This window comes from Halichondria panicea, chromosome 5 (assembly GCF_963675165.1).
Source record: "Halichondria panicea chromosome 5, odHalPani1.1, whole genome shotgun sequence".
Taxonomy (NCBI): Eukaryota; Metazoa; Porifera; class Demospongiae; order Suberitida; family Halichondriidae; genus Halichondria; species Halichondria panicea.
This window is the reverse complement of record NC_087381.1, coordinates 2019609-2032269: the sequence shown is the minus strand read 5'-3', so window position 1 is coordinate 2032269 and position 12661 is coordinate 2019609. Positions and strand designations below refer to the sequence as shown.

At 40.4% G+C, this 12661-nt stretch overlaps 1 protein-coding gene and 1 long non-coding RNA gene across 14 annotated transcripts in view; both read left to right on the top strand.

Annotated features, from left to right (window-relative positions):
- The first annotated feature begins 2434 nt into the window (after positions 1-2434).
- Positions 2435-12661, top strand: part of LOC135336419 (uncharacterized) — a 38451-nt gene continuing 28224 nt past the window's right edge. For 11 of the 13 annotated variants that reach the window (XM_064532188.1, XM_064532187.1, XM_064532189.1 and 8 more), the window contains exons 1-17: positions 2435-2515; positions 2603-2685; positions 4592-4720; positions 4825-6231; positions 6422-6571; positions 6810-7016; positions 7182-7316; positions 7461-7661; positions 7859-7993; positions 8200-8412; positions 8593-8733; positions 9195-9428; positions 9640-9777; positions 10100-10291; positions 11560-11736; positions 12170-12346; positions 12427-12600. In XM_064532188.1, coding sequence (XP_064388258.1) covers positions 2514-2515; positions 2603-2685; positions 4592-4720; positions 4825-6231; positions 6422-6571; positions 6810-7016; positions 7182-7316; positions 7461-7661; positions 7859-7993; positions 8200-8412; positions 8593-8733; positions 9195-9428; positions 9640-9777; positions 10100-10291; positions 11560-11736; positions 12170-12346; positions 12427-12600 — 3895 coding nt within the window. In that variant the 5' untranslated portion in view covers positions 2435-2513. The remainder of the gene's footprint in view (positions 2516-2602; positions 2686-4591; positions 4721-4824; positions 6232-6421; positions 6572-6809; positions 7017-7181; positions 7317-7460; positions 7662-7858; positions 7994-8199; positions 8413-8592; positions 8734-9194; positions 9429-9639; positions 9778-10099; positions 10292-11559; positions 11737-12169; positions 12347-12426; positions 12601-12661) is intronic. The other 2 variants (XM_064532194.1, XM_064532200.1) reach the window with 1 other exon arrangement.
- Positions 10298-11388, top strand: LOC135336643 (uncharacterized). The gene is made up of 2 exons (XR_010394864.1): positions 10298-11003; positions 11055-11388. It is a non-coding gene; the product is annotated as an uncharacterized LOC135336643 (long non-coding RNA).

Sequence of the window (12661 nt, the reverse complement as noted above, 5' to 3'; positions counted from 1 at the left end):
GTTCCTATAGAATATCAGCGTACGGATCATGTCAGATACAGAAAGTTGTTGCTCTTCACTTGTTTGGTCTATTAGGTTACAAAGTTCAACAAATTGTCGTTGACTATAGAAACTGGTATTCTGCTCTCACATCCAGTGATATGGGATATGAGTGTTCCGTCGCCCAGAAGCTAATTGACTTAAGGTCACATACATCTTTAACAGAGGTGCTTGACACATCACCATTTGCGTTTCTTTGTAGATCTACTTCTTGATATTCTTCAAATAGCTTCTTTATCCTTAATGTACAAGATTGAATCAGCTTGTGTACTCTGGAAGCTTCCACCTGAAAGACACGAATCATGTGAAAGCATCTACACTCATTTCTCTATCAGTATTACCAGCATGGCGAGTGAGGATTAGAATACACGCTCCTTAGACAATTGTTGTTCAAAACCTGCTGCTTTCGGATGTTTATTAAAGAGCTTAAAAGCCTCTTCATAATTACCTTCCAGTGAGCTTTAAGTTTACAGCCAATGTCATACAATAGGTTAACATGTTCAGGTAGAAGACGCCTCATAGACCCCAGTAGAAAATCTACATATGCTAGCCTGTGGAAATTCAAGGTATTATATAAATACTGTATCTCAAGCTTTATTAATTATTAAACAACCTTTCCCCATGTTTGAGGCTCAAAATTTGTAGAGGGAAGTTATGTCTACAGATCGCTCCTAACACAGCAGTTTCATCAAGGGAGTGATAGCGTGATCGAGAGCGTAACGCATTGCCAGCTTTGAATTCACTGCAGCTATACTCTAATGAAAAACATGTACAGTAGTCTAGGTAGGTATAATTATTATGAAAATTCTGAGTGTTAAATATAAATGCACGTACCTCTGTAGTGGTAGGACGTTCTTGTGAGGTTACGTACAGCAGTCAACTTCTTTCTGGGATAGGAAGAATGAAGGTGAAATCAAAGGTTCTGTGTCTTTGATTTCTTTAGCAGCATTGATACGGCAACAAAGACGAAAGTTTGCGTCTATTAACATAATCATTGGATTCAAAGCATCTCTGCCTAACAGCACAGTAAGTGATAATCATTAGATTAATGTAAAACACACCTACCTTTGGACAGGCATGCAGGACATTCATTGCTGGCACAAAATACTGAAAGTCTACTTGACTGTTTGCATAACCTGTGCAATGAATGTGCATGCAACATGTTTGTGTACGTATATGCATGTATAATATTATTATCATGTACATACATACACAACCCTCAAAACTCTCACCTATACTGTGGAAAACTTGTCGTCAACTGAGAGTAGAAATCTTATCCTGCAGTATGCACTGTTTTAAAACATGTAGCGTATCATTAACTGCTTTCTACGTACCTTTGGTTGATTTTTTCCAGTTAATCGTATGAAGGTATATGAATGTCGTGAAGTGAATTAAGTCTATATATAGGGCCCGTAATTGACGTACAACCAAGCAATGTCAGTGTGGAAGCAAGTGGAACTGCTACATTCACTGTAAAAGCTTCTGGTTTAGTACTGACGTACCAGTGGTTTGGTCTGATAGGAACGCTTTGACTGACAGTGACGGAGAGATTGAGGGATCCGCTACAGCTACTCTTCGAATTATCAATGGTGAGTCTGGCGATGCAGGAGACTACACAGTCGTTGTGACCAACATACTGAGATCAGTACTGTAGTCACTTTTGGTGCAGCAACTCTGTCTATTGGTGAGCTTGAAGAATTTGAACAAACACAGCCATAATTGTCTGTATACATTACAGCTACGCGTGGGTGATGAACTCATTCCAAAACATACATCGAAACTATGCAGTGTGCTCTTCAATGCATTGTGTCATTGTGTATACACACATAAATGTACAAAAGTATACACTGCAAGTTATGCAGCGAGGTTGTTGTGCCTCATATTTATAGCCAATCAGTTTGCATATCTCTTGAGTTGAGTGACTCATTCACAACGATTATATATTTGTGGTAACTCGTATCGAGGTTCTCTATAGACTTGGAGAGGAGTTGTAAAGTTTCCTTTATATACACTAAAGTACAAGTATTTATAATCAACTGCATGGATGTATAGAAATAGCAACAATTATATACATCCATGCAGTTGATTATAAATACTCAACTCAAGAGATATGCAAACTGATTGGCTATAAATATGAGGCACAACAACCTCGCTGCATGACTGCATGAGCATGATTGTAGTCAAATGGAAGTCTATATAATCATACACAGCACTCTGGACGTGGTGGTGATGGCCAGTAACTTTTAATATTTATGGTAGATTAGTCTCGCACCGGCCAGCTGAGCTCTGATTAAAATTGTTATACATAGCACATAACAATTTTACACTAGGCTAGCGTTAAAATAGAAACATTCGGAAATGTTCAACTGCGGTCTTCCCTCGAAGTATAGCCGCACTACTCTAAAAAGCTGACTTCGGTCTTTAGTCTGTGCAGTACAGGAGTGTGCAGTACTAATGAATGAATCTGGAACTGAATGTAAGTGAATGTACTGCAAAGTATTTAGGATTTTAACCAGCCAACTAGTGTTATTTTCTGTCCTCATTTAATTTATAATGTACACAGGAGAATGATGATTTCTTCAGTCTCAAAGATGCTGGTGATTGTCATCTGTATGCTGGTATCAAGCTCTACAGGTCATGCGCAACGTGAGTCTTTTGATGAAGCAGGGCTAAATGAGATTTAAGCCTTATAGCTATTATAATTGTGAGCATAATAATTTGTGTACATTTAATAGCTGTAATAGTACACTAGCTGGTGCACAAAAAAACAAAACTGTTGCAACCACAAACCTGTAACCATCTGGTGCAATTGTCAGGCTCCATAATGGATTGAGGTGTTGTACTACTACATTATGCTAATGGACGTCCGCCCACTTTAAACCCACCACAACATACAGTGTTGTGATACGGGGTAATTAGTAAGAAGCTCTAAAGTAGTTTCATGATTGTTAGAACATTGCAATGGAGCATCTAAATAAATTGAATTTTTAACACATGCAGCTGTAGCCTCATTCTGGTCGTAAGGAGCTTCATGTGTACTATAAGAGCATTGTGTTCATTGTATTTGCATAATAAGAGGCACCACTGTAATCAACAATGATGCAAACTGACCTCTGAATAATAGCATTTTGGAAGCATTTTGGAAGCATGCGTCTTATTTTATCACAATCAAAAGTGTCGATCTACTTTGCTTAGCGCTTTGGTATAGTATAGTAGGAGACTCAACCATGTAGGGGTGTTTCTAGAAAGTAAAGCAGAGAGGTACTTAAAGTTTTAAATTTTGGGTTCACCTCTTACAGAAGTCCAACGCCCATGAATTATGTTTGCATGCTAAATTGGGCGTGGTCACAACTTAGTAATAATAAAAACCTGCAAGTATAGAATTAGCCTCGGTCCCAGGCCGATTTTTTTTTAATAGAACGAAGTTGAAAAATACGGCCTGGTATTGATTGTATCTGGGCGTGGCAGGAACCGGAAACTAAAGATTCTTCACATTTTGTTTCCTGCTTTTTTTCTGTAATACTAAAGGTGTACGTAGAGGCATTTTACTCCCGTAAAACTTACAGTAATGTAGCTCCGTGTCATGTTCTCAATTTATAGCTAGCTAGCTATGGCATGCATGCAACGCGTTGTTTGTTTGAAGCAAGATGGCCTCACTCTCATGGCAGAACAGGCCCAGGCTCTCAAGCTCCTGTTTGAGGGAAGGGACGTGTTTATCTGGTTCCCAACGGGGTATGGCAAGTCTCTCTGCTATATCAGTTGCTACCCTTTTTAATGGACTACAAGCTAGGTAGGACCAAGGCTCCTCCTGTTGACAAAAGTGTTGTTCTTGTTAATTGTCTCTCCCCTTGTATCTCTCATCATGAGACTCATAATTGACCAGGCAGGAGTCTAAACAATAGAGGTGTTTTTCTGCTGCCATCCTCAGTAGCTCAGTAGCAATAAAGGAATCGACAAAAATTTGGTTGCCACTGCCAAAGAAGTGTCTTCTGGGAAGTATTTCCTGCTGTATACTGCCCCAGAGGCTGTTGTTGAAGACCACTGTTGGAGGATTCATTTTTTGTTGTACCGGAGTCAATTTATTAAAAAACCACGCCCAGATCACGCCCAAATACAATCAATACCAGGCCTAGTAGGCGACCTAGCGTTCAATTGGAGACGGATCGGCCTGGGATCGAGGCTAGTATAGAATATGATAGGATAGAGCTGTGCAGTATAGCTAGACCTTTGATAACTTTCTGGTTTTTGATTTATGGGGACAATCGTTGTGGTTTGATCACGAGTGAGTTGTTGAATTACACTTGTTGCACGGTTTTTTTGCCTTGTCCACACCTGGCTGGTTCGACCATTTCCATCTTCTCTAGTGCTGATAGCTATAGATTAGTTTCATTGTTGCATGTCTGCATGTGAGGCCAGGTGGTACTCAAGCCCCCTGCTAGATATGCTGCACTATAATTATTGTCAACAGTAATCTATTGATTATCGTTAAGTCTCCTACTACACTCTATATACACACTGTATTTCAATTAATTCCTCCAACTGATTCTCGCAGAATCTTGTTTGTCCTCGCTCGATTGCCATGGTGATGAGGTTGATGGATTCCCTGCCACTTTGTCCGGCTGCTGTGTCCCTGGTGGAGGGTTGTCTTATAGAGAGGGTTCTCAATGCTCTAACTGCTACAGTAAGACTTGATTTGATGCCCTCATTGTAAATGTTGTATTGCACACGTGCATAATACTTTTGCACCTTCATATCATTACATTGGGTCTAAATTATTCTCTACAGGTGAGGAAAGTTTCACAACTGAAGGCAACTCTTTCTCCATTGGTTTCTTCGGCAACTTCAATCCAGGGTCCAGCTCCAGCATCAACAAAGTTCGGTTTGCTGTCAACTCTGTAACTAACCAACAAGTCACTGTCTTTGTACAATCTCCCTTGGATGATCGTAAAATCGAAACATACTCCACTCCAATTGAATTTGGCTTTTCAGCCGACAAAATTAATCTCCGGAGCCCCGAAGAGAGAGACAAAGGTGTCTACATTTACTCCAAAGATGGTGAACCTATGTCAGTGATAGCTCTTGCTGAAGAATTCCAATCCTCAGATGCTTTCAAAGTTCTTCCTTGTGTGCATCACCCTAGCGACGGTTACGAGTATTATGCCGTGTCAGTGCCAATTTCACAGATACAAGAACGGCAAGATGATTACGAAGACGACGATTATACCCCAGCCAGCGAGTTTCTAGGCATTGAAGGAAGAAGTGCGTTGGTGATTGTAACTACTGAAGATGATACTACATTGCAAATCACTTTAACTCAAAATGTTGATCTATTTGCTGACGATTTAAAGGATCAAGTCCCTAAAGGGGAGATAGAAGCTGGTCAGCCAGTAACTATTAACATTGCTAGGAGAATTCAAACTCTATATTTAGGAAGTGACGAAGATTTGTCAGGTTCAAGAGTCGTGTCCGACAAACCGATTTCGTTCTTTAGTGGTCACGAGTGTGGAACTGTTCCCAGCAATATCAGCTATTGTGATCATATGAACGAGCAGATACCACCCACTGCTACCTGGGGCAAGCAATTCATCACTGCTCCTCTAGCTAACAGGAGGTCTGGTGATACTTTCAAAATTGTAGCCTCGAGGGATAATACGAATGTTCAAATTGGATGCACTAATGACGAATCAATGTCTATTTCTCTAGATAAGGGAGAGATGAGTCAGTTTGTTATATCTTCCGACAGTTCATGCTATTTTATGTCGAGTCAACCGATTCTACTCGTGCAGTTTTCGATGTCAAGTACTTTAGATGGCGTGTTTCTTAGTGACCCGTTCATGATTGTTGTACCCCCTGTGGAGCAGTATCGCAGTCGCTACAACACCCACTCCTTTAGAAGTTCTGTCGGTACTAAAGATCAGATTGGGTCTTACTTTTTGAATATTCTATTTCCAGTTAATACATTACCATCTGGAATTCGTCTTAACGATATGGAAGTTTCAAGCAGCGAAATAACAGCAATTCCATGTGCTGATAGTGAAGAAATCTGTGCTTACTCGATACTTGTTGAAGGTGTTAGCGAGTCTCCGATACTACGCCACGTTGACAACATGAGGATCAATGCGATTGTATACTGGTATGAATTTAGAGTGGGCTACGGCTACTTTGCAGGAATGACACAAAGGCCTATTGCATGTGAGTTTAAGTAAATGAGATTTAAGCAGATGCTGTACCTAAATTGTAGGAATTGTCTTAAAAATGAAGCAATTTGGGATCGAAATAAAGCAGTGGGCAATCCCTAAAGTCTTTTTGTAGTACTGTTTTGTATTGTAAAGTATACGTAAAATTCCTCATGCTTTCACGGTTTTTTTCAATCTATCCACAGTGCCAGCTGTTTCTTTAACATCCAGTATGTTCACTGCATTCGAGAATAATAGCTCTGTAAACGTGACCGTAATGAGGGAGGGTGATCTGGATTCGGAAATTGTTGTCAAACTAAAAACATCTCAGCTAGTTGAAGATAATGTTGCTATTGGTGAGGGCTATGCATAAAATTAAAAGAGATGTGCCTATAGTGCTGGAAAGAAATTACCCTTCTAAGCTATTTGCATTTTAGATAACAAAACACTGTGCTGTATAATTATTGTCAGTTATGATAATATTTTATTTGTTCAGCACATCTTGATAATTATAGTTTCTATAGTGTCAAACAAGCAAGATGAAACCAATCACTGTATTTATAGTGCAATCATTCAATTTTGTCTCTATCTCAGCTGGTGTTGACTTTGTGCATACTGAAGAGAATGTGACATTTGCACGAGGTGTAGATCAAGCCCAGATAACTATCCCACTGATCAACGATGTCTTCCCTGAGGCAACGGAATCATTCCAAGTGTTCCTGTCTGCCTCCCCCGGAGTGTACATTCAGTCTCCAGCAGTTGCTACCGTGATGATCAATGATCGAGACCCTGATTTGCCTGGTATGTTCGTGATAATTATAGTATGTCAGCAGAACTTATAAATACTAACGATAATTTCAATCTTAATCTGTTATCTATCCTCACTAATATACCTACTTTTTCATTCGTATAGCAATTAAGATTTTATACACACCAAATTATAAAGGGGTCTGTATTTACTGGCAGTAATGAATGTGAGTTTCTCTGCGGTGTCCCTGAATGAGATGGAGGGGGGCGTGGTCAGGTTCACGCTTGACAAGACTCAAGGGGCAGTGGGTGACGTCAGTGTCAGACTCTTCACTATTGATGACTCAGCAATTGGTGAGCATTACATCGCTATTAACTTATATAGCCTTCAAGTTGTGGAGACAGATTACCAAGCTTTTGTCTATTTTATCTATAATTTATATCAGTGCTCATCAAGTTTACAAATACCTCCGTAATGCATTCCCTCCTCACCCACAGCTGGTAGGGACTATCAGAGCATTGATGAAGTGATTACCTTTGCCATTGAGGAGCTGCAGTACGAGGGAACACTGCTCATCATGAACGATGAAGTTGTGGAGAATGTGGAGCAGTTAAGTCTTCAGATTGAGGCCCTAGATGGAGTGTTCCCTGTGAATGTGATGGACGCAGCTGTCATGGTTACTATCACTGATGATGATGGTGAGATCTCGCATGCATTCACACGACGAGCAATATTTCAGTAGAGCATGTAAAATAGATGGAATAGTAGTATGAGCTATACATTTGATTAACTACTGTATTTTATTCAGCATACATGCAGTTAATGTTGTAGGCTAAATTCTGTTATTGGTGGCTTCACGACAGTATACAAACTGTATGTCATTACTTCAATTCAGTTGCTGTGTTCAGTTTCCTACAAGCAACATACTCCACAAACGAGTCAGATTCTGTTCTACAAGTGTCGTTGGAGTATGGTGTCCTCGACAGAACTGTTGAATTGCAGCTGATAAGCCGGAGTGGATCTGCAATAGGTGGATATCTACTCTTAATAGAGCATGTATACTCTATTGTAATGATGTGACCGAGTATAATTATATTCAAAGTTTATAAGTATGTGGATGCCATTGTCCTCGAGAACTATACCACTATAATTATTGTTAAAACCAGTAGGCTTTTCAGCTATTGGCACCCTTTTTGTAGCTTTTAATAATTATGTCTCTTCTCTTGATCTCCTTAGAGAATATAGACTATATTGGCATCAATCAGAGAGTCGTGTTCAGTCCCGATGGTCCCTCGTCGGTACCAATAATGATAATGATCATTCCCGATGGTCTAGTTGAGAGAGACGAGACATTTTCTATCGGCTTGACAACCTCCCAACAAGACCCTGCCAGTAGGAATATTGTCATTGGAAGAGACGTGGCTCAGATCACCATCAATGACTTAGATAGTAAGTTAATGCTTTGATGTTTATTTTTTGGGTATAGATAACCAGCATAAGATCCACAAATTGGAGCAAGGTTGGTTTGATGACTTGGTTTAGCATCTGTGCATATATAGAGGGTGCTTTTAGGTTTTGGATAGACTAATTATTACACCCCGAAATGCTATATACATTTTATCTCTCCAGCTGCTGTGATTGTGCTTGAAGATGTGAGGAGTGTTATTCGGGAGGGAGGAGGCAGTGCTCGGTTCAATATCAGACTGCTCTCTGGTGAACTAGGGATACCAGTGGATCTAGTGTACTCTACATACAACATCAACGCCACAGGTACTGCACAGCTTACTGGTATATGATTTTGTCCTCAGATATTCATTGCTACACACTATTTTACTGCAAACATTTCAGCTGATAATTATAATTGTATCAAGCTTGGCGTAATACTTGTGGTTACAGGCTCTGTACTAATAAATCTAGAGTAGCGTTTAAACTAGCTTGTAATTGAATTGCTCTACATACAAAATTTGTGTGGAGCAGCTGAATATTAAGAATTATACTGAATTTCGAAGGTGAAAGGTGAGGGCTGGTATACATGTATACAGTGTCATTCTCAAAATAATTGACTACGCATTAATTTGCTCGATACGGTACTTGTTATTTTTACTTGCTCAATCCTGATAATACCGCATATATACATACAGCATGCATTGAATACAGTGTGTGTGTGGGGGGGGGTTCCTTGCCTTTGATCTCGGGGTGGTGGTGTTCATGACGCAATTCTCACCATGCAGGTGGAGACTCAAATCTGGAGGACTATGTGGCTGCTTTAAATGAACCGGTTACACTTTCGTCACTATCACCAATCTTTGAAGGACTCATTGTAGTCAATGACGATGGAGTGTTTGAGGGAGAAATAAACGAGAGGTTTGGAGTGCAGCTGTCTCTGTTGTCTGGAGTTCCTGACAGAGTCACTATCGAAACTTCTACTATTGAGTTTCAGATTGAAGACAATGATTCAAGACAGGGTGTGTATATATGAAATGTCAGCGTGAAGTAGAGATGATACAAAACAGCATCGTGGTTTAAGTTCTGTTAAATTGTTTATAGTACAGTAGGTTTGATTTACCTCATTTCCCCCTAATTTCACGTTGTATTTCATTTTTTCCTCTACTAGTTTCGCCTCTCCTAGCTGGAGAAGGAGAAACAAACCATTTGATAATTCTCTCTCATCTGCAGTTGCTCGAGTTGGATTTTCCCAGAGTAGCTTCACCACAGTGGAGGAGGCTGGAACAGCTGCTCTTGTTGTTAATAGCAATGGCGCTAACCCCGACCCAGTCATTGTCGGTTACACTGTTGATGAAAGGAACACACAAGGTATGTAGAGATTAAAATAGCAAACGTTTCTGTGTGTCATAAGTACAAGTTTTGTGGCTCTCAACAGTCGATAACATTAACTTAATTGTTGTGGCTCTCAGACTCTTGATATCATAATTGTATCAAACAGTCCATAATTATAATTATGCTGACTGGCCTCGTACTTTTATATGCTGGCACACTATTTTATTGCCCTAATACATCATCTATTCAACGGTAAGTAATCGCTGTACAATTGATTGATTGTAAAAACCTCCCCAAGGCATTTTCTGCTTGTCGATCATCAGTATACTATAGCATGTACAACCAACCACACATACAGATGGCAATGATGTCACTGGTACGAGTGGTTCCCTAATGCTGTTCCCTGGAGTTTGGAGTGTACCTCTAACAATTGAGCTCACACAAGACACCACACCAGAACCATCCGAACTACTCAACGTCACACTCACAGCTGGAGATGATGTTTCCCTGGAAATAAGCACTGCCACTGTCACTATACTGGACACAGATGGTAAGAGAGACTCTTAGAGCAGCATTAATTAGAGATTTCAAATGGCCATTGTTATTTTTATTGTGCGTAGTTCTATCCTCCCTTCAGTGCATGCATTATTTTAAAGAGCTAGCCTCGATCCCAGGCCGAGTTTTCGCTTTTATAACGGTTAGGCGAACAACTGGGCCTGGTACTAGTTGTCTGCGCATGCGTCAGTCGTTCGTCAGATTCTGACGAATGGATATTCTCGTTCACTTTCGTGACATTTATATTCGTGTACTATCGTGTACTAGAAGTCAGTTCCCGTTTTATCATTATTGGAATCGATTGGAATGGCTCTTAGCTGAAGCTTCTCTCTTCTCTGAAGCTTATTCTGAAGACTGAACAACAAGGGAAGAGGTATAAAGCTTTGTCAAGCTTGTTAAGGTCAGATATTTTTGTGTGGGCCCTATGGATGGCTATGCTATCAAGTCTTGTTCATGTTTGGCAAGAATGTAGGTAGACTATAGTTTCATCATTAATATGGTGGATCAAGTGAAGAGTTTAAGCTAGAGAACTTGGTGCTGCCATCATCAGCTCGTCGACAATGACACTATAACCGAGAAATTTAATATGTATAGATCTACACGTATTTAAAATGTCTACTTCTCTGTACAGGAGCAATGGCTAATATCCAGCTATCCCAACAGTGCTCCTCTTGGCTATACTAACGGACGAGACTGGACAGTTTGAGGTAAGGGTTTAACCGTCTTTGGTTTCTTTTAATATTGTCCTATACTCACAGACACAGGACTGGAGTATGACCTGCTCATTCGAGCGTTGCTGGGTAGCTCAGAGACATCAAGAGAATCTACGTTTTCTCAAGCAATGAGTTACGAGTTGGGGCCTAGAATCAGAGAAGTCCAGCAGCCTGCTAAATCTTTTTGAAACGTAATTTGAAGGCATTCAATCATCTTGAAGTTGCCCTGGGTCACTGTAATTGTGCTGCAGCACAACTGGCAACTCCCCAGGCCTTTGTGAAGCAGCTCCCTATGTGCATCTTTTGTGTACTCACTCTGTGCATTTTCTGTGTACAAATTTCAATTATTGATTTATTAAATATTTTTGCCGACCACAAATATACAATGAAAATTTGACGCATGCGCAGACAACTAGTAGTTGTTCGCCTAACCGTTATAAAAGCGAAAACTCGGCCTGGGATCGAGGCTATTTAAAGAGCTTGATAAAATAATTACCCAATTAAATGACACACCTTAGAACGTTGACCGTTTTTGTTCTCCATTGTTTAGCACCCAACTGTGGTCCTCTCTCCTCGCCCTCCAATGGCAATGTGGCCACACCCTCTGGCATCACAGTCGGTAATGTGGCTTCCTACTCGTGTGACGAGGGACTGGTTTTGACCGGCTCTACTGCTCGTGTGTGCGGGAATGACAGACTATGGACCCCAGAGGCACCCACTTGCGAAGGTCTGTGCTTGTAGAAATGTTGACTACAGTCGAGCTCTGATTCGGTTTAACCATAGATAAACAAAAGAAAGGATACAACGACCAGCACTTTCGTTGGATGATGAGGCATTGCGTTTAATTTTAATGAGCAAAAAGGCGTTGCTTTCTTTCATTTATATATAATATAATATGGTTTAACAGTGCTTGAACAATACTATAAAATGCCCTAAAAATTATATTGCCATAAAATTGTAGAGAGATCTTTTATTATTTACCCCGTGCGTGCGCAGCAGGGGTAGAGTGATTGGTGGTGTATATAATATATCGGTTTGTGTGTGTACGTGGACACAAAAGAGCTGTTTGAGCGAACTATACACTTTCGAAGTAATAGCCTTAGGCTAGTTATAGTTGAAACTTGTAGGCGATCTAATTCTTTATTTCCATCACACTGTAGTTCCAACGTGTGGGCAACTGTCTAGGCCTGTCAATGGAGCTCTGTCTCTTTCCAGTGGTGTCAATGAAGGAAGTGTGGCAACGTACACATGTGACACAGGGTTCACTCTGACTGGATCAGCCACTCGTACATGTACCAGTAATGGAGGGTGGACTCCGTCAGCACCTGTTTGTTTGAGTAAGTTATAGCACATGCAGCCTAGCTACTGTATATAGCACTCTAACTTGTACTTACTATAAACATTTATTTACCTACAGTTGAATGTAGTGCTCTCTCCTCACCCTCCAATGGAAATGTGGACACATCCTTTGGTACCACGGCTGGTAACGTGGCCCTCTACTCATGTGACGAGGGACTGGTTTTGACCGGCTCTCCTGCTCGTATCTGCGACAACAATGGACTGTGGACTCCAAACGCACCAACCTGCGAAGGTGAAGAATAAGATAGCTTGAACTTACTTTGTAATTATTATAGATATCTTAATTTACCAAT